The sequence below is a fragment of the Bacillus rossius genome, chromosome 7 (assembly GCF_032445375.1).
Source record: "Bacillus rossius redtenbacheri isolate Brsri chromosome 7, Brsri_v3, whole genome shotgun sequence".
NCBI classification, from domain to species: domain Eukaryota; kingdom Metazoa; phylum Arthropoda; class Insecta; order Phasmatodea; family Bacillidae; genus Bacillus; species Bacillus rossius.
The window spans coordinates 51681127-51700377 of NC_086335.1; the positions used below are offsets into that span (position 1 = coordinate 51681127).

The following is a 19251-nucleotide window of genomic DNA, read 5'->3' on the forward strand; positions in this document are numbered from 1 at the left end:
ACCACGCACAACTTAGAAAACACACAACTTAGAACAGTCATAACTTAACGTCGAAAAAAATCCACGTAACTTGGAACTGTCATAAGTTAGAACGATTATAACTTAGAAACACGCAACGCAGAACCACACAACTTAGAAACGTCGTTACGTAGAAATTCATAACTTAGAAACACACAATTTATAACAGGCATAACTTAGAATATTCTATCTTGTGTTTCTAAGTTTTGGTTTACATAAATTTATTTTGTAAATTTACATTCACAAATGTTTATTAAATTTACACATTTGTCTTGGAAAATGTAAATACATGTATATTTTGCGTAATTTTTGCAGAAACATTTTTTAGAAAAAAAATAAATTGTGCTACAAACTTCGGTTAAAATACGTGAATGTACATATTTTATTTCAACATTTTTTGTTTTAAATTACACATTAAGCTATGGCAAACTAACCAAATCATAGCAATTGTAGTAATACATTTTTGATGGTATTTGTAGTTGAGCTCAAGAATAATAATAATACACCAACATCCGTGAAGACTCTGCTGCCACATAGGTGATGTGTAAAGCAACGCAGTTTTGCCTGTGACCGTGTGTTGGGCTGAGTGTGTGGGCAGGGAGTCTGGCGGAGCTGCAGAGTGCAGTGTTAGAGCTGGTAGAGGGCCTGTGCCGCAGGATGACCGTCATCAACAGCGTGGTGGCGGGCAACGCGAGCGACCTGTCCGTGCTGGTCGGCTCCGAGGCCAGGGTCATCCTGCTCTACTCGACGAGGGACGAGGCCCGGACCATCCTGCGCGAGGCCAACAGGCTTAACATCACAGGTGAGCGACCGTCTCTCGCGACCAGCTCCCGTGATCTTATCTTGGGACCATCTCTTGTGAACATCTTGTCGCTTCTTGCGACCACCTCTTGTGATCACCTCTTGAGACCACCTCTTGAGATCACCTCTTGTGATCATCTCTTGCGACCTCCTCATGCAGCCAACTTTTGCGACCGCCTCTTGCTGTCATATTTTTTGACCTTCACTTTTGACCATCTCTTGCGAACATCTCTTGTGACCTTACCCTGTGTATTCCACCCATTGCAGCAAGGGTAGGTCCTATAAAAAAAATTATTTCAGACTAAAGTTTTAGATAATATTTCAATGTTTTTCAATAAATTAGAACGAATTGATTGTGTACATGGTACAGAAATTATTAATTATTTTAATTCTACCCCTGTTTCTTTAAACCCCCCCCCCCTCCCTCCCGCAGCAATGGTTCATCATATCAAAAATTGTTTCAGAAAACGTTTTTGAAAACAAATCATAATATTTGCCAAAAATTCTAACGGATTTATGAATTTATTTTTGTTTTTTTAAATCATCTTTATCTATCCTTTGCAGCAATGGTTCGTTTTATCGAAAATTGTTTTAGACAAATATTTTAGATAAAACTAATGACATTTACAAACAATTTGAATGGCTTCTATAGTGAGCCTACTAAGGGAGTTACTTTTTTTCCACCCCTGGCCATTTTGGTTGGTCGTATCAAAAATTGTTTTAGACAATCGTTTTTGGTATTACACTTACGAGTTATAAATTGTTAGATGGATGTGATATTCATCCATTTTAGGAGTTATAGCAATTTTTCTGTTTTTCGAAAATCATTTCCCATTTTTATCTCTTTGGTCGGATATTCCCATTAACGAACTTGACCAAGATTTTCCATTATTATATTTAATGCATCAGTTTGGGAGATATAGTTAGTCAAATAATAATTCGTGACAAATAATTACCCTGTCAAGCTACATTGAAAATATTGTAAATTTGTCGATTTACTGTAATTTATAACAGTGCATCTTCACAAGCGAAAACCATCGACATCACCAGTATTTTTTTAATCAGTATATTTTCAATTTCCTGTCAAACCTTTGAGGAAAGAGTTATGAGTGGTCTAGGATAAGCCCAATATCAAATAATCATAGCTAGAGCTATTTTTTTATTTATTTATATTTGCCATTTTTAAGTCTTTCCTGTCCAGCGTTTTTCTTATCACTCCCGAACGTCTGATTCCTTTCTATATAAAAATATTTCTCTAAGTTTTTTTTAGAAAAAAATCATGCGGTGAAACCGTTTTCACGGGTTCGGATCAACTGGCAGTTTTTTTTTTAGTCACGAGAGATATAAATAAAAGTTCGTGGCTTTTATGATTGTTAAAATATTAAACCCAACAAAAATGCAGAAGGAAACGCACTTTAATTCAATGTAAAGTTTTTTTTTTTTTTTTTTTTTAAATTTCAGCACTGTTTCAACGTGGCGAAACACGGGAAGGGCAGGACCTGAGCTGCATCATTTATGTTGAATGAAATAGTCTGCTGTAGAAAAAAAAATCGCTAAGTGCAAAAAACGCTGCCTTCTGTAAGCCCTAGAAATCGCCCCGGTTCCGCAGTTTCCGCTTCCGAAATTGTTTTCCGTTTCTCCATGAACTTTTATTTTTTTCCGTGGATGTTTATGTATCCTCGCGTACAAAAAAAATATCCTCGTGGGTTACGCATGGAAATGCTAGAAGTGAATCTGGAAACGTGCCTTTGTTTTCTGCGCGTTCTCGAGCTTACATACTCTAGGAGAGTAAAGGTTATAAATTATCACGGGTTCACCTTCCCTAAGGCCGGGTTCATAAACTACGGAAAGAACGTTACATCGCAACCACGTAAACGCAACCAATTCAAAGCAAGGAAGTCGCTAAGACGTCACCAGCACTGAAATTTGACATTGTAAAAAAAAGTATAAAACTTATTCCTTCCCACAGAGAAAAAGGTTTGTTTGAATCAAACAAATATTTGTTTGTATATTGCGAAACAAATATTTACTTGGTGGAACAAAATATTTTGTTAGCTTAACCAAACTCGGTAAGTAACAAAAATGATTCGTTACACCTAACCAAATAAATATTTGAGTTGACAAAATCATTTTTTGGGTCAACAGAATCTTTCCTACTACAAAATATTTGTTTGAATTAACAACATATATTTATTTTGCCATATACAAACAAATATTTTGTTGAGGCAAACAAATCTTTTTCTCAGTGGCCCCAAGCTTCAATTCATAGCTCATGTTTATAATGAAAACATACGAAATGATCTTAAGTTTGATTTAAAAGTGTTTTTTTTTTACTGTGTTGAAAGTTAAACACGTGAAACATTATGATTACTTAACTATAATAAAAACATCAGCGTGGCCATCTATGCACGTAACTTCTGGGTGATCGAAAATTATCGGAACACTTCACTTGTATAACACGGAATGCGGAAACGCAAGCGGAAGCTTTCTCGTAAAATTTTATACAACCAAATACATTTGTTTGGTAGATGAATATATACATATACTGGTTTGTGAGGCTCCACATTTCACATTTCTTCAGGCAGCACCATGATCTTGAACCTAAACATGGATCTTTCACCAAAAATATCCTTTTTTTTCTTATTGTATGACGCTCGCCTTACGTTTGCAACAGCTTGTAAAAAAAAATAATGAATTCAGGTAAGTATTTTGAACCGGAGTGGTTGCCAGTTTATACTTGGTGATTTCTTCCAGATCAATTGTTTACATGTTCGATTTTGACGAATTTACTTAGTAAATTCTTTGAGAGACCTGCATTGCGCATTTTAATAAAAGTGCCCGAAATAATATCCATCCAAAAAAAAAAAAACACGTTTTGGAAGTTTTAGTCGCAACGTCAGAAACGCATCGTGTGACATCGGCCTTATTCTGCGTCCTGGTAGGAAGCTTTAGTGCAAGCTGCCGCTGTGTGAACACGGGGAAACATGCGGGAGAGGGAGGGAACTCCATGTATCACAGCCAGAGAAAGAAGGGGGGAGGGTGGACGGTTAACAACACATGCCACTCAGCCCAGCTCGGGTAATCAAGCAGCAACAACAACAACAACAACAAAAACAATCAACACGATGGCGCGCGCGTGTTTAGCGTGCAGCGGAACGCGCGTTGGGTTATCCTTTATTTTTATTTCCCCCACCCCTCTCCCTTTCCCACGTGAAAGCCTGGTTAATAGCATGCTTAACCGCGCTGCTAAAGGAAGCACCTTCGTGCACGGCGCACGAGACACGATGCATCAGTCTCCGCACACAAGAGTCCGCCTTCACTCACCAAGGGGTCACTCACCCTCGTCACTTCACTGCCTCGTGGGCTGCCGTCGCCGTTTTCATACCTCTCAGCACCTCATCTGGAAAGGTCTCGCACCCCTTTGAATTGTCGCGTCAATTACGGCTTGTTCCCAGAGGGGTCATTACCACAACGCCGAACGTACAATAACACCGAATACCATAACGCAGAATGCCAAAGTGACCGCAACGCCGACAGCTAGAAAACTGCTGTGCACCACAAGCCGAAATACAGTAACGCCGAAAAATGTTGCTGCGGGGAAAGGGGGGGGGGACAGGAGCAAAATGAAAAACAACTGAATGAATTTGTGTGCTAACCTTACCTAACCTAACCTTTGTGGCAGTCCTGTAATTACATTTTTTCGGGGTTAATGTATTTCGGCGTTGTGGTAATTCGGCGTTGTGGTACACAGCAGTTTTCTAGCTGTCGGCGTTTTGGTCAATTTGGCATTTCGGCGTTATGGTTTTCGGCGTTATTGTACGTTCGGCGTTGTGGTGCGTCCCCTTCCCAGAGCCTCGCAAATTAAATGATTCGACAGTCGACTTAGCTACCCCGGCAGCGAATTCTAGCGGCGGATGCGGTAACTACGTGTGATTCGCCTCGAGAAATGTAGTTGAAAACACAAATTGCGCATATATTTATCACGCTCGGCATTATTTGAATGAACTCTATACGTTAAATTTCGTGTCAGAGTTTCGTATTAGGTATAAGTCTATTTTTCAACATGAGGACACATCAATGCGATCATTTACAGATCTCTGACGAGTGCTGAAAGATAAGCTCAAATTAGTTTTATTTTTTATTTTTTACGTTCCAGAGTAACAGCTCTCATCGACTTATCAACATTCGCCCTTGGGGAGAAGGTACTTGGCATTCAGTGTAACACTACCCAGTCGACTAAGTATATTAATTTACTCTAAATACTGCTATTTAACTACTACTATTTACTATAATATATTCATTTACTCATATTACTCACTTAGTGTTACTTAATTAGTAGAGACCAGCAAAATTTGCGTAATTATTTGCATACAGGCTAGGATTTATACTATTATATGCTTGACTGGTAATTTTATTTGTCTCGTGGGCAGCTTGCCATGCCCCGAGGGCAAGAAACGATTAAGAAAATAACTCAATCAAATTCACTCAAACATCGGCATGCTGGGCAGAAGATAAAATGTGGCAGAAGCTTATGAAGAAAAAGAAGACATTTACTGGCTTGTTACGAGCGTGTGGACTATAGCTTGATGACAGAAGATTGTACGAATTCCTCAAGTCTTTAGAACTTCGTTCACTCGTCGTTTGCGTTCCACAATAATCAGAGCAGATAGATATATTATACTCATACTCAAAAGTGTCAACTAAGTTTGATTAAGTGGACGTGTTCACACTGATAGTTCTTAACGAGATACAAACTAAAAATATTTCATTCATCACTGTAGCTCGCTCATGGACGCTCTTTCCTTAGATTGGTGGAAAATACAAATTTTATCCTTCACTTTCTTGTTAAAAAATTTTTTAAAGGAAATCTCAAGAGTGGCACGGATCCGAACTTAGGTGAATGTTTTGTGAAAAGTGCCTGAAATTATTTAAATAAGATCATCACTTTGGTCTGGATGTGTTGGAGAAAAATAAACATCGCTCCGCATTAGGCTCAACTGGAGTTTTTTTTTTTTTTTTTTTTTTTTTTTTGCAATCTTGAGTGCTGGGTGCTCGTGACGTTGAAATACCTTGGTAGCTGTGATCATTAACCTACTTTAAAAAGAAATTTTAAAACTTCTGTAGCAATTTTTATCTTGGCTTCTTCTTTGCGCTGGTCGCTTCTAGTCCAGAGGGAATTAATTTGCTAATTGAGGACTGGCAGCTCTCTAGTGGAGTCACAACAGGAAATGTTATGGCCTCGCTTCTTTTTTTTAAGAGTGCTCTTATTAACAAGGAAGTGGAAAGGCGTGCATAAAGGCTCGGGCCCACTCGCCAATGTTTTTGTGTGTTTGTGTATACAGGATGTCACAGAACTCGATGTCAAGCCGAGAACTCTTAATATGCCATTTAATTACTATTCAGAATTTTTAAAAAAATTTAATAAGTGTCGTTGTTCTTCAAATTAGTTGCTACGAAGTTTTACTGTGCAATCATGGATAACTCTACTATTACACAACAAAAATTTAGTTTACAAGTTTTATACTACTTGTGGACGAAAGTACTTCCCAAGGCTGATATACGCTTTTGAAGTTGACGTTGAAAAACTTTTAAATTACAAATAGTAAATAAAGTGTTTAAGATGTGACACTGAACGCCTGCGTAATGATCAACTGAACAAAGTTCAACAACCACACCAAAACTTGTCGCTGTCGTAAAATTATTGTTTTTTAAATAATTAAAAGTAACAATTCGCCAGGAACTTGTTGTGATGAACCTGCAGCCTAAGATTTTATGGTCGAATTCTGACTCATCTTGTATATTGGGAAGTCTCACCACCTTAAAGCTTACTTTACTAACAGTCCTAGAAGTAGCCTCTCATTGACTATCAGTTAAAACCAGCAATGGCATTATGTCCATGAAAATACTTTAAATCAAGACGTTAACCCTAACACATACATTTATGACAATCCGTTTCGGTTATTCAGTTGTCATGTCAAGTATGTACGGGACTTGCACAGCGTGTTGAAATGAAATTTGTCGACAGGGATGAACTACCTGTGGGTGGTGACGCAGAGCGTCATCGGCAGTCCCTTGGAGGCCCCTCACGAGTTCCCGGTCGGCATGTTGGGTGAGTTCCGAATGCGACTGTGTGCTTAAGAACCTCACCACCTCAACGAAAACAACACACAAACAACTGCGAGAATCACTCCTCGTGCTGTTTGCGACTTGCGTAACTTAAATTAGCTAAAATTGGACAAATACCGTAAATAAAATTTAACATTTTTTTTTCCTTTTAGCGAATTAAATACATAAACTACATCTAAAGTTTTACAAAAATGTTCGCTTGCTTGGCTAAACAAAATAATTTATCTAAAATAATTTCTGATTGTCTTATTTTTTGTTTTGTAATATATTCGGTTCTAAATTTATGATATTTATAAAACAAATATAGGATTCCGTAAAGCAACACATCATGGAGTTATAAGTTTTCTTCATTTAATTTTTATGCATGCTGTGTGTTTGAAAATGATTTTAAAAAATTATTCTTTTTATTTTTTACTGACACGAAAATGCTACCGATAAAAATATCACGCTACAGCTTTGGAGCAACAACTACAGCATAACTACAAGGCCTTAAATGTTGCGATTGGCAGGAATACAGACAGGGCGTACTATTTTGTTTGTTATAAAATTAATCTAATGTTAATTTAATTTTAATTGTAAAGTAAGATTTATAAAATTAACGATTTATGATTGTTTGTTAAGTTGGTAAATAAATCTTGTGCAATAATTTAGTTACTGGATTTTTAAGTTGTTGGTATAAAAAAATTATATATTCAGTGTTTTCTCTCTGAATAACCTGTGCAAATTTTTCAATAGAAGCAAGCTAGCAAGGAGGCTAAGCTAGTATACAAATAAGCAATGGACTTGTCCACCATAAACTAGCATACTCCTCGCTCCATCCCTTTTCCTTAGCCAGGTACAGTTCGTTCAGTGTGCGTGGCACAAGACATGTGGACTAATGGTCATTGCATGAGTCCAAACTTATTTCCCTAATTATGATTGCAGTTTTTGTTCTTGTGATACATAAGTAGTAGGCTATTAAAGGTCACATTAACATATGTTCTTCACAAAATAAAAACAAATTTGAAATATATAAGTATATATATACAATCGAACTTAAGAGAATGCCTTATCAATTAAAATTTAAAAAACAATATCTTAAATAATTAATTTGGGTATAAAATAAATGCCATTACGTGTCCATGTAGAAGATGAAAGAAAGATTTGTAACCACTAAATCGGCTTTTTTCGCATATTTATTTTTATTTCTTACTTAATATTTAAAAGTTAATACAGTTGTAGTTAACAATTTGACTTCAGACCTAAGCAGGGGCCACATTTAGAAGAATGTTTATTCACGACTTCCTGTGACTATAACAATGAGACATATTTCGCTGTAAAGTATTTTTTTTTCTCTTTTATATTTTGAAAAAGAAAAAAAAACGATTGTGTTGAGGTATTTTGACTCTTGATATTCATGCTAAAAATGTGGTAGGGATGTGGTAGGAATGATTTTCCTAGTGTTTAAGTATTTTAATAACAATGTCTGTACGCATTAGTAATTTAAATATCTCGAGAAACGACGATTGATAATGAAGTTGTCGGTCTGCCGCGCATCACAAACCCCCCACTTCCACCCCTTCCTTCAGCATCCGACCGTCGAGGAATGTAATTACCGCCCGCCGCTCGGCGGACCATGTTGTCGACCTCTGCGCCGCTCGAGACGCCGGGTGACGCTGGAAGACGTCTCTGGCAGGGCCTCGTGTTCACGGTGACCTCAGGGGCCACCCTCATTCCCCATCCTCCCCCCCCCCCCCTCAAGTGACCACGAGAAGAGGAACTTCCTGCCACCTGTAGAAGGAGGGGGTTGGGTGGGTAGATGCATGTAGGTCGTATAATAGATGAGATGGGTAAAGCCGTACTGAAAACACCCTCCAATTTTTTTGACTTGACAACGTCTAATAAATCGATGAACGCCGGCTGCACGCACGAAAAAAGTGTCCCGATACGCACATTGTTCCGTTACGCTGTGTCCCGTTAAGCTCATTGTACGCCTGCGCCGCATCTATCTCTCTTCCACTCGACTGTTTATAAAGTGAAGTGAAAAATTTAATGTGGTTTTCATTGCTTATTACAACAACAATTTCGGCAAAAAAGGTTAATTATTCTTGCATTTTAAAAATCTGATTACTAGTATAATTTCAAGTGTTTATTCTTTTATTATTAAAATAAAAATGATTCAATTTTTATTCATAAAGTATGCAATCATTTCATCAATGTTTTGTTATGACGTTGTCACGTTAAACTATCGTCCGTAAACCGACTTTACAGACAACCATTTTTTTTATGTGCTACATCTTAGCTCTCGGTACACGGCGATTGGTATGAGTAATTTCATGAATGGAACGGAAATCACATCGAACGAAAATGTGTAACTAAAGTGCTGCCATCTGTGTCGGATGGCACGAACTAAATTTCACAAAGCCAAAGGAAAGCTTTATAGTATTAACTGTTTTATGAATATTAACAATGTGGGTGGTAATTTAATAAAATCCCTTGTCGAATATCAGGTCCAAAGCTGTGGTTTAGTATATTTTTACAAGTTTTTTTTTATATATATATAGAAGCCGTTTCATTATACAGTTTGAACTTTCGTTCTGCAAATGGAATGATTCAATAGTCGACGTAGCTGCCTTGGCAACGAATTCTAGCAGGGAGTACGTAAACCACTTGTGATTCGCGACAAAAAATGTAGTTGAAAACACAATTTTCGTATTATTATTATCACGCTCGTCATTATTTTAAAAAATTCTAGGTTAAATTTCGTGTCCGACTTTCGTATTATAAGTTTATTTGCAACACGAGAACACGTGAATTTTCTCGTTACCGAGGTCAGATGTTTACGCAACACTGGCGAATAAAGACCCGCTCACTAATTTTGTTCGTAAGAAATTATGTAGTGCATATCACGACCGCTACGTTGGAAAAAGAAAGTGACCGGTCGTTGCCTGTCAATATTCCCGTTTGTTTGGCTTCACATCTTCGCTGGCAACGTGGATGTGCGTAGTTAGGGAGTACGTGTGTGTGTACAATCTTTTCCATGAAAATGAGAACGACCTCATGCTTGCCTTTCCTAGCTGAAAAATATTTTTTGACGTGACAACGTCTAATAAATCGATGAACACCGGCTGCACGCACGAAAAAGGATGACTCATTGTCCCGTTACGCACATTGTCCCGTTACGCTGTGTACCGTTACGCTATTTTACGCTTGCGCCGCATCTATCTATCTTCCACTCGATTGGAACAACCATCGATTTTACTTTTTCGAGGCACATTAAACTTGAAACACTCCCATTCGTTTCCTACTTTTCCTATCATCGTCCTATACTTAACAGAATAACACAGATTGGAAGAAGTTAAATAGCAAACATGTATAAAAGTTATAGTTAAAATAATCTCTTCGTTAAAGTAATAAATATATTTGAATTTAATGAGAGCAAATAAAAGTAAATTTATCAATTAAATTGTAGATTTAATTTCACTCCTTTTTATCCGTACAAAATAGTGATAATTCAATAAAAAATGATTCAATTTTATTCATAAAAGTATGGAATTATTTCATCTATGTTTTGTTATGACGTCACGTTAAACTATCGTCCGTAAACCGACTTTACAGACAACCAATTTTTTTTTGTATAAATGAAGTTTTGTTTGAATTAATTTTAACGCTAATTTTGTGCTTATGTGTTGTTAACGTCTTGGTTTAAAAATAGATGGCATAATTTGCGATTTTTACTAGAGAGTGTCTTTCACGCTATTAAATACAAATCTATCATTTGCTTTATACTGTGAAGTATGGTGGATTTTGCTAGCCAATATCTTACAAGAGTGGTTTCAACTTTAGAACAAATAAACCCACTCCACAGACTAACGCCTACGTGACTGGTATATGCTTCATGTGGACTCTCCATATGTATTTGTTTAACCCCGACCTTCCCCCTTTCCGAAAAATCCCTAGCAATGGGACTTACCCCAGTGTTCTTTGAGATGCTCATATTATGTCGTTTAATTCTAACTCCCTCGTTCACATGCCCAAACAACCAAGAATAGGGCAAACGATAATCTTCACAACATTGCAGCAATCGGTGCGAGTATAGATCCTTCCAGGCAGAGCAACTGATTAATGTAAACGCGAATCTTCGTATAAACTACGCTACGCTGTATCTTGACTTCCGAATTCGGTTCTAAGGGTAAGCAAGCAAGTGGAAGGAATTTAGTTTTTGCAGGATTCTTTACCATTTTTAGAATGTGTTGCTAGTATGCCAAGATTTTTTTTTGTAGATTCGTGTTTAAAGTAAGTAAATTTATCTACCGTAATTTCAGATGATAACGGTAAATTTACGTCCGAATACAGATCCTTTTGAAATATGCTGCTTAGTATATGTGGCAGGAGACTCTGCTTCGGAAAGTTAGAAGCTGGGGGAGATAACCCCGACAGAATATCTTTGAGAGTGTTTGACCACAAGAGCTCGCGGAGTTTTCATTTAATGGGGTAAAAAGGGGGGATAGCTTTTGCCAACGGTTTGATTACAAATTGTTTCCAATTTTCGGTGGGAAAAAATTTTTTTTTTCTTTTTTGGTCTCAAGAGAGGAAAGGATATATATTTCTCCACCCACACACCTACGTAAGCTCTTGAGAGAGAATTATACCAAATTCGCTTTCAAACCAATACGAGCATCAGAAGCAAAACCCTTGGTTAAGTTGTTCCTAATTTTATTTTAAAAAAAAAAAACTAATAACGTTGTGTAAGGCTTGTTTTTGATAGATATCCAGATTCTTGGCAATATATAAGGTGATCAGTAACTAAGGTGACATTTTAATTATGTCAGCTGCATTTATTTTATGTAAATTTGTACTTTACAATGTTAACAAAGATTTTTACCTGTCATCAATGTAGCTGAAGTTATTTACCCAACCTTCCTCTTTGTTATCAAGTCTCACATTTAGAATTTTAGCGTGTATTTTTTTTTTTACTTACGTTGTTAGACCGCTCTGATTCCTCCCTTGACAGGCGATAACACTGATAACTACGAGGATGGCTAGAGAAACATGTGCGGCCCACTACTGTTCGTAAAACTAGGAATCAAGTCATAAACTAATTCCGGTGAAGAACCGGGGGGGGGGGGAGGGGGGGGGGCGTTATCGCGGGAAGCCAGATTGAGTGATTCGTAATGGCTCAATTGTTCTGTGGTGGAATCTCTCCTTTCCCGCATGAACAAAGACATTCGGATGAAATACGACGTGGATGTCTCTGCGAGAGTTTGAATGTAAGAATGAGGGGAAGTTAAATTAAATGAGACTAATCAAAGAGGGACTATGGACGCTGGAATTTGGGTCGAGGGTACTCCTACCATCGTCATATTTCTCGCGAACACTGGCATAGAAAAAGAGGGCAATTTTTAATGAACCCCAGCAGGGATGCTTCCACATTTCAGTCGTAAAGGCTGCATTGTTCAAGCGGTGAATAAAATCCGTATGGCGATAATTAATTATTAATTCGTATTTAAATTATTATTTTCCCACCAAATTTAATATTAAATTTTTTCGTCAAACACTAAATGCCTTCATAAAACTTTTCATTTCATATTGTGGGTAATTTTTCACAAATGCTGCCCTTATAAATAGTGTTTTAGGTTCTCTTCAGTCACTTATAATTTTTAGAAACCATCAATTTAAGCTACTAATCAAAAAAATACTTTATATTGTCAATTGAAATGTTTAATTTATTGCGAATAGAGTGAGGCAGGTATTGAAATTCGCAATGAAACCAAGCATTCATTAAAATTATTTTAAATTAAAGAAAATATTAAAACTATTTGCCATTGGCCTCAAGGCCCGTATATTATTTAATGTTTTATCTAGCTCAGTACGGAAAATTATTTTGAAATTCTGTCATTTTTAAAAAAAAATAACAAATATTAGTTTTTTTAAGAAGTATTTAGTGTTGTTCCATTTTGAAATCTTGCTTAAGTGAGCCATCCTTTAAAATAATTTTTCAAGGGACACAGTACATTTTTTTTACAGTATGAAAAGTCAAAGTTACCCTATTAAAAACGTTTTGTGCAATAATTTTTAAGTAGATCTTTTTATTTTAATTTTGAATTGTTATCAATATTTATGAATATGTAATATTATTAAGATTAATTTAATATATGTTTTTGTAGTACAGTATCTAATTATTTGGTTGAGGGTGGGGATTTAGAACTTTTGGAGAAAAATAATGCTGCTAATTCGAAAACTACATCTCCTTTTTCATATTCAGAACCGTCATTAATTGAACTATCGACTGTTCTCGGCATGACGCTGAATTCTGGGACATTCTGTGTATGTAAAGCTTTATATTAAAGGATAGGAAAAAATAACCCAGCATTAATTTATCTAATTAAATAATTAAGTTTTTCTCTTATGAAATAAAACTACGCAGTTAGAAACTTGTCTAGAGCAAAATTAATTCTAGCAATCCTCTTATACACAGATGCATTAAACGGTGTTTTAAAGGCATATGTCTTGCTGTTTTCAGTGTGGACAGGTACCCATCAAAACAAATATGTTTTCCATGAAGATTAACTTCTTACCAGAGAGCAAACGAGAAAAATAATTAATATTTAGAAAGCCAAGAAAAAAGTGATTTAAATCTTTACACATCTCGTTATGTTCGGAATACAACTAGATTTAAATTGGAAGAGGTGCAGTGCTGAAATAATAAGTACTGTTTGATTTATACGAATTATTTTGACAGTTGAATGTGTTTTTAAAGATAAGGCAATTATTATATTATATGAAAACTTTGTTTGAAAACAAGCTATAGTTTAAGTTTTCCTGCTTTTGCCTCACAACTACATTGGGTTTATATCTGAAAAAAATTATTCCGTGTCCTTTTTTTTATATTTAAGTTTGTTTAAACCACAAATTTAAAAAAAAAAAATTTATGTGCACATGGCCGCCACGCTCGTTTGAAGTGAAACTTCGCACATAAAGAGATATAGGAAACCTGTAGGGTACAAAAAAAACAGAATTTTTTAACACGGGTACAAATGTGCCATTAATACGAGCGTACAGACGAGTGTATAGGAACGCGTGCAAGTATCTGAGCGTGGGAGTACGCGAGAGAGCGATAACGCGAGTGCGCAAGTATGCGTAAGTAGATCGGTAGCTAAAATTTTGTTAATTACATTCACGTTTGAAATTAATTTTAGTTTTTCACCCGGTCGTTAACGCGCTTTTCGTTATGCTCTGATGACGTCGTCACCTGGCGGCCGTAGAAAAAAAAATTTCTTTTCGAAGGGAAAAAAATTATATTAAAAAAACTAATCTTTTCCTTGTACGTCCTTTGTGGCTTGACCTCGCGACCTCGCGCGGGCTGGACAAAGAGTCGAGGTTGTTGGAGGACAGGGGGTTGGGGGAGGCCCGTCACCTGGTTAAGGCCTCGCTGTAATCTGGTTTGGGGGCGCGCCGGCAAACGAACCTGTGGAATTAAAACAGCCTAGAGGGCGCGGTGACGTCGCGCGCTAACGACCCCGCTCCCCCCCCCCCTCCCCACCCATGACCGGTCTGCGACTGTGCTGCCCCCAGCGGCGGACGACGGAGTGAGTGACAGGGTGTCCACAGTTAGTACTTTCGTACTAGATCTAGTACTTTTATAAGTTTTTATTAGTGGTCTAGTACATTTACGCTTAGATCTAGTACTTTTTTTTCTTTAATATAATAATATTACAGTAACTCCAATATGTTTTATTATTAAGCGTAATTATTTTTAAAAACTATGGAATGTATGTGTGTGTGTGGTGTGATATTTAAGTTAGAGCATTTCAATGTCATAATAACTTCCTAAATTGTTGAAACCGTAAGAAATTATAATTTAGTACTTTTTTTTTTCAAATCTAGTGCTTTTTTCTTGCCTAAGTTGGTGAACACCCTGGTGAGTGACAGCCAGCGAGCACGCCGCTGAGAAGTTGCGTCGCTACACTTTGCGGGGCGCTGGTCTGTTTGTTTATGTTGAGCCCTCGTGTTTTTGAGAAGGATACGTAATAAACCTCCCTAGGGAAAAATCTGTACAAATAAATATTTAAATGTCCGTTCGTTCAAAATCTTGAATCACCGAAAGTTCTTCACCGATTGCTTTGAAATTTTAGACACAACGTTGCATTCGAATACGTGCGTGTTTTATAAACATATTTCACACCTGTGACAAGTAAAAAGATAATAAAAATACAGACAGGTAAAAACATAGATTTATAATATTTTTATTGCTATAAAGTGACATACACAGAAATATATAGACATATATAGGAGAGAATGGAGATTGAGAGAGATATAGATATATAGATTTGGAGCTAGAGAAAGAGGTAGATTTATATGTAGATAGAGATATAGAGAGATAGAAAGAGAGTTGGACAGAGATATGCTGTGTGTATGTGTAACTACTACAAATAATAAAAAAAATCAATTTATTAAGGTATTAGAACGCACGCCGGGCATTAGCTAGTTGAAAAATAAAATCTTTAAAATTACTTTTTTAAGACAATCTATAACTTAAATTTTGACGATGGTTTTCTAAATTATTTTAAGAAATTATATTATATTCCTGAGAAGTTATCAAATTCCGGTGAAATCGAGTGAGACATGACATAAAAATTATGAAAGATTTTTTTTAAATTAAATCATGAAAACTCAATTAAAATCGTAATGTTATTGTCGCGAGTCTAATTTTCCATGATTCTTGATATCAAATGGGTCTCTGGGCTAGCTGCTCTGCTCAGTCGCCACGCGGGGGCGTGTACGAGTAATTGGGGCTCGTGTTATTTATAAAGTAAATTTATTATAAATTTTGCAATAAATGTTACAGACACATTTTTTTTGTAAATGTATCAAAAACTACATTTTATGACTAAATTTAATTCACGTTCAGACGAAATATTATATTATTGATAATATTACGTATACAAATTTATCATTAACAGATCAGATATCTATAAAATTCAGTACATCCAATTTAAAAGCCACTGAAAATATAACATGCCATTCGCATACAGTAACTAAACCGTATGATTTATTTAAGTTCTTTGTGGTTTATTTATTCCAATATACAAGTTATTTAAAACAATAACAGATCAACAGAGTGATTTGGTTTACAAATAAATGAACCTCTTGTGGAGACCAATTGTATTTTAAAATCTGAAATACATATTTTTATATCCTGTAACAAATGTTTATTTGTCCGGGGAAGGAAATTTCCATCTGCAAAAATTTTAAAAAAACATTTTGAATATCAGATTTAACACGCCGTCAAAAAATAATAACCGTTTATAATTTATTTGATTAGGTAGACTCGTATTTAATTTACAACGCGTTTAAATTAAAATTAGTAAGTTTAGGTATACATATGCATTATTATTATTATCGGACTGTTTTTTAATGCAGTTTTTACTCACATGCAGTTTGGCTTTTAAGTGGTTCCCGGCTGTGGCTGCACTTCTGTAATTAGCGACAGGAAACCTTCGTGGTTTTTTTTTATTGTGTTCACAAAATGCTGATTCGTTTTAACGTCATGTGGTCCACACGCGTGCGCACGCAAAAAAAATTAACATTTGTTTTGAATTTTAGCGTAATTTCATTTGCCCACGCCCGGGAACGCACGCTCGGACACCGCCGCAAACCATCAATTACCCTCGAATGAAATCACGTGTCACTCCCGCCCAGGGACGGGAAGATTTTTGAAAGAGTAATACGTGAATTTATCATTGTTTATTCGGCCGTGCATTTGATGATCGGCGCGTCCCGCCGCGTCATTTGGTAATTTATTAATCTCCGGCGGTGGTCACCGCGGCAAAAAAAAAAAAAAATTAAAAGCTTTCCGTGTATTGTCAAAAGAGCGGGTTTTGGGACGTGCGTAAACAACTCTCTAATGACGTTTCCCAAATTTCAGCGAGCATTGTTTTACATGTGTCTGTAATTTAATGCTGAAACAAAATAAATATCTGCGTGCTTCGTTTCCCAGCTTAATTCGGCACTTTTGAATCTTCGTATAACTTGTTATTCAATAAGGAGTTAAAATATATAATACAATAAATTGTCCTCTTAAGTGAGACAGTGGCTTTTTTAGATTTAATTTTTTTTTTCTATTTGGGCCTTGCATTCTCAAGAATTAAGTACACCTATTAAATACTTATTTGAGGTTTTTTTTTCCATTCTCAACTCTTTCTTCCCCTGCCCCTCTTTCACCCACCATTTCCCTACCCCCCCCCCCCCCCCCTCTTTCTTTTCCACACATACTCACACACACGCGCGCGCGTGCACTGTGAAGCCGATAAACTCTGAAAGCCGTATTTCTTCACGCGTATTTTCCATTTGGATCCCAACACGACACCTGTTCTGCACATGGGCAATAATTCTTTGTGTGCAGTCCGTAAAAGTACCTGAATAAATGAGGGGCTAATGCTGATTTGTGGAGAGGGTGGGGAGGGGGTGGAAAGGGACAGGGAAACTATTGTTCAGCTGGACACGTCTTCGGCAGAGCGCCTGGACCGCTGTACATGCTCCGGGTCTTGGTTTAATCCACGGCGATGCCCGGAGCCGTGTGATCCCCCCCACCCCACCCCCCGCGGCGCACACACGTCATGTGATACTAGAGAAGCCCGTCTAGTTCGAGGTGTGTCTGTGCTGGTGCTCCGATCGCTTGGAGCAGACTCCAAGGGTTCCCTAGCTCGATGCGGAGTCGACGTGGTGAGCGACGACACAGCTCCGGTACTGGCCTGAACAGCTAGGCCTCCACCGGGCCACGGGTTCACCGGGTGATTGAGGGGTCCCCGGGTGGGCGCCAGCAGTGCTGATAACGTCTAAAGCTGGGTTCACAATTGAAAAAATAACAGGAACAGTAACAGTAGGTCGTGTGCATAGGATATGAACGCCTTGTTTCCTAACCTAACGATTCACAATAGCAGAAAGTTGGTCGTGTGCATGGGAGCGAGGTCGTGCGCATAGCAGTGAAATGAATATATTTTATTTCGGTCGCGTACGCATGGCACAACAGCCAATGGGAGAAGAGCAGGGTGCTTTTTTGGCGGGACTAGAAATATGTTTATATTTATTAACCATATTGTGGTAAGAAAATTTCGAGATAATAATAGTATTATCGTTATTTTGAAAGTTAATATGTTTATTTACTAACACTGCTAACAGATGTCGCATAGTTCGCGAAATTTCATTGGCTGAAATTAACAGTAAGAATTCAATTGTGAACCGATTTCGCAGTTCGCACAGGTCGTGTGCACAGGTCGTGTGCACAGGTCGTGTGCATGGCTTTCTATGCACTCGCTTAATTTTTTTAATTGTGAACCCAGTCTAAGAGCTAAGGACGCAGCCAATTGTCTGGTTAGCTGAGTGAGGCAGGGGGTGACGGTGGTGTCTATGCTGGGACGGATAGCCTCGGCCCCTGGACATAGCTGGATCTTTGAAACCTCTCCCGTTTCGCGTATACGGCGTATCCGTATCCACGCCCGTGGGGGCCCCAGGCCGGCAGGGCCTAACGGCTAAGAGGGCTGGGTTAACAAATAAAAAGGGTGCAATCCCTCAGACAGTCATGTATCTGTGCTAGTGAGGCGGGATGCTAGACGCGGTGCTAGCCGGTGCTTCTAGCGCGGTGTCTGGCTCTGGACTGGATCGCGGTCTTCTCTCCGCGCATGGAACAACTGTGACATTCTAGCGGCACAGAATGAAAAAACACCATTTCCGTATTGTTTATAGCTTTTTGGCAGTAAACTAAATGCGAGCAAGTCAAGTGGTAACGTAAAACGTGGTTTAAAATGACAGTGACCTAATTACGTTGATATAAAGATTCATTTGCAGAGCGAATTTGTAGCGTTGCGCGGTTTTGTATTACAGAAGTTCCCGTAAAGTATTACTTTTTGTTGTAATCTAAGAACCAATGCATCACATTATTTTACCATGCCGCCAAATCATATTGTTTAGAGCAAATGAAAGGTAATTATTTTGTGGTTAAAGCAATGTAGTTTTAATTATAATACAGTACATGTTTGATATATTTGTAGCCTTTACTTCTGTCAAATAGTTTTGTACTAGGAAAACTTTCAACATTACGAGTATGTTTAAAAAAACCAAATTTTCCACCAATTTGCTTTATCTTGCCCTAACTTCTGAGCAAGTAAATCGGTTTCATTCACTGAGGTAGAAACTGTTAGGACTTTTCGAAATAGTTCTGTTATGTAACCCAAAATTGGTGAATATAAAGATTTTCATTTAAAAAAAAATGACATTAAGATGTAACTAATGCTTTAAAAAAGTGCTTGGAAAAAAATTGTTGCAAAT

General features: G+C 37.4%; 1 protein-coding gene across 1 annotated transcript in view; it reads left to right on the top strand.

The window, feature by feature from the left end:
* The window catches only part of LOC134534556 (glutamate receptor ionotropic, NMDA 2B-like), a 193582-nt gene that overhangs the window by 77972 nt on the left and 96359 nt on the right, over positions 1–19251 (top strand). The window contains exons 5-6 of the mRNA XM_063373037.1: positions 675–820; positions 6845–6928. Of these exons, the coding sequence (XP_063229107.1) occupies positions 675–820; positions 6845–6928 (230 nt within the window). The remainder of the gene's footprint in view (positions 1–674; positions 821–6844; positions 6929–19251) is intronic.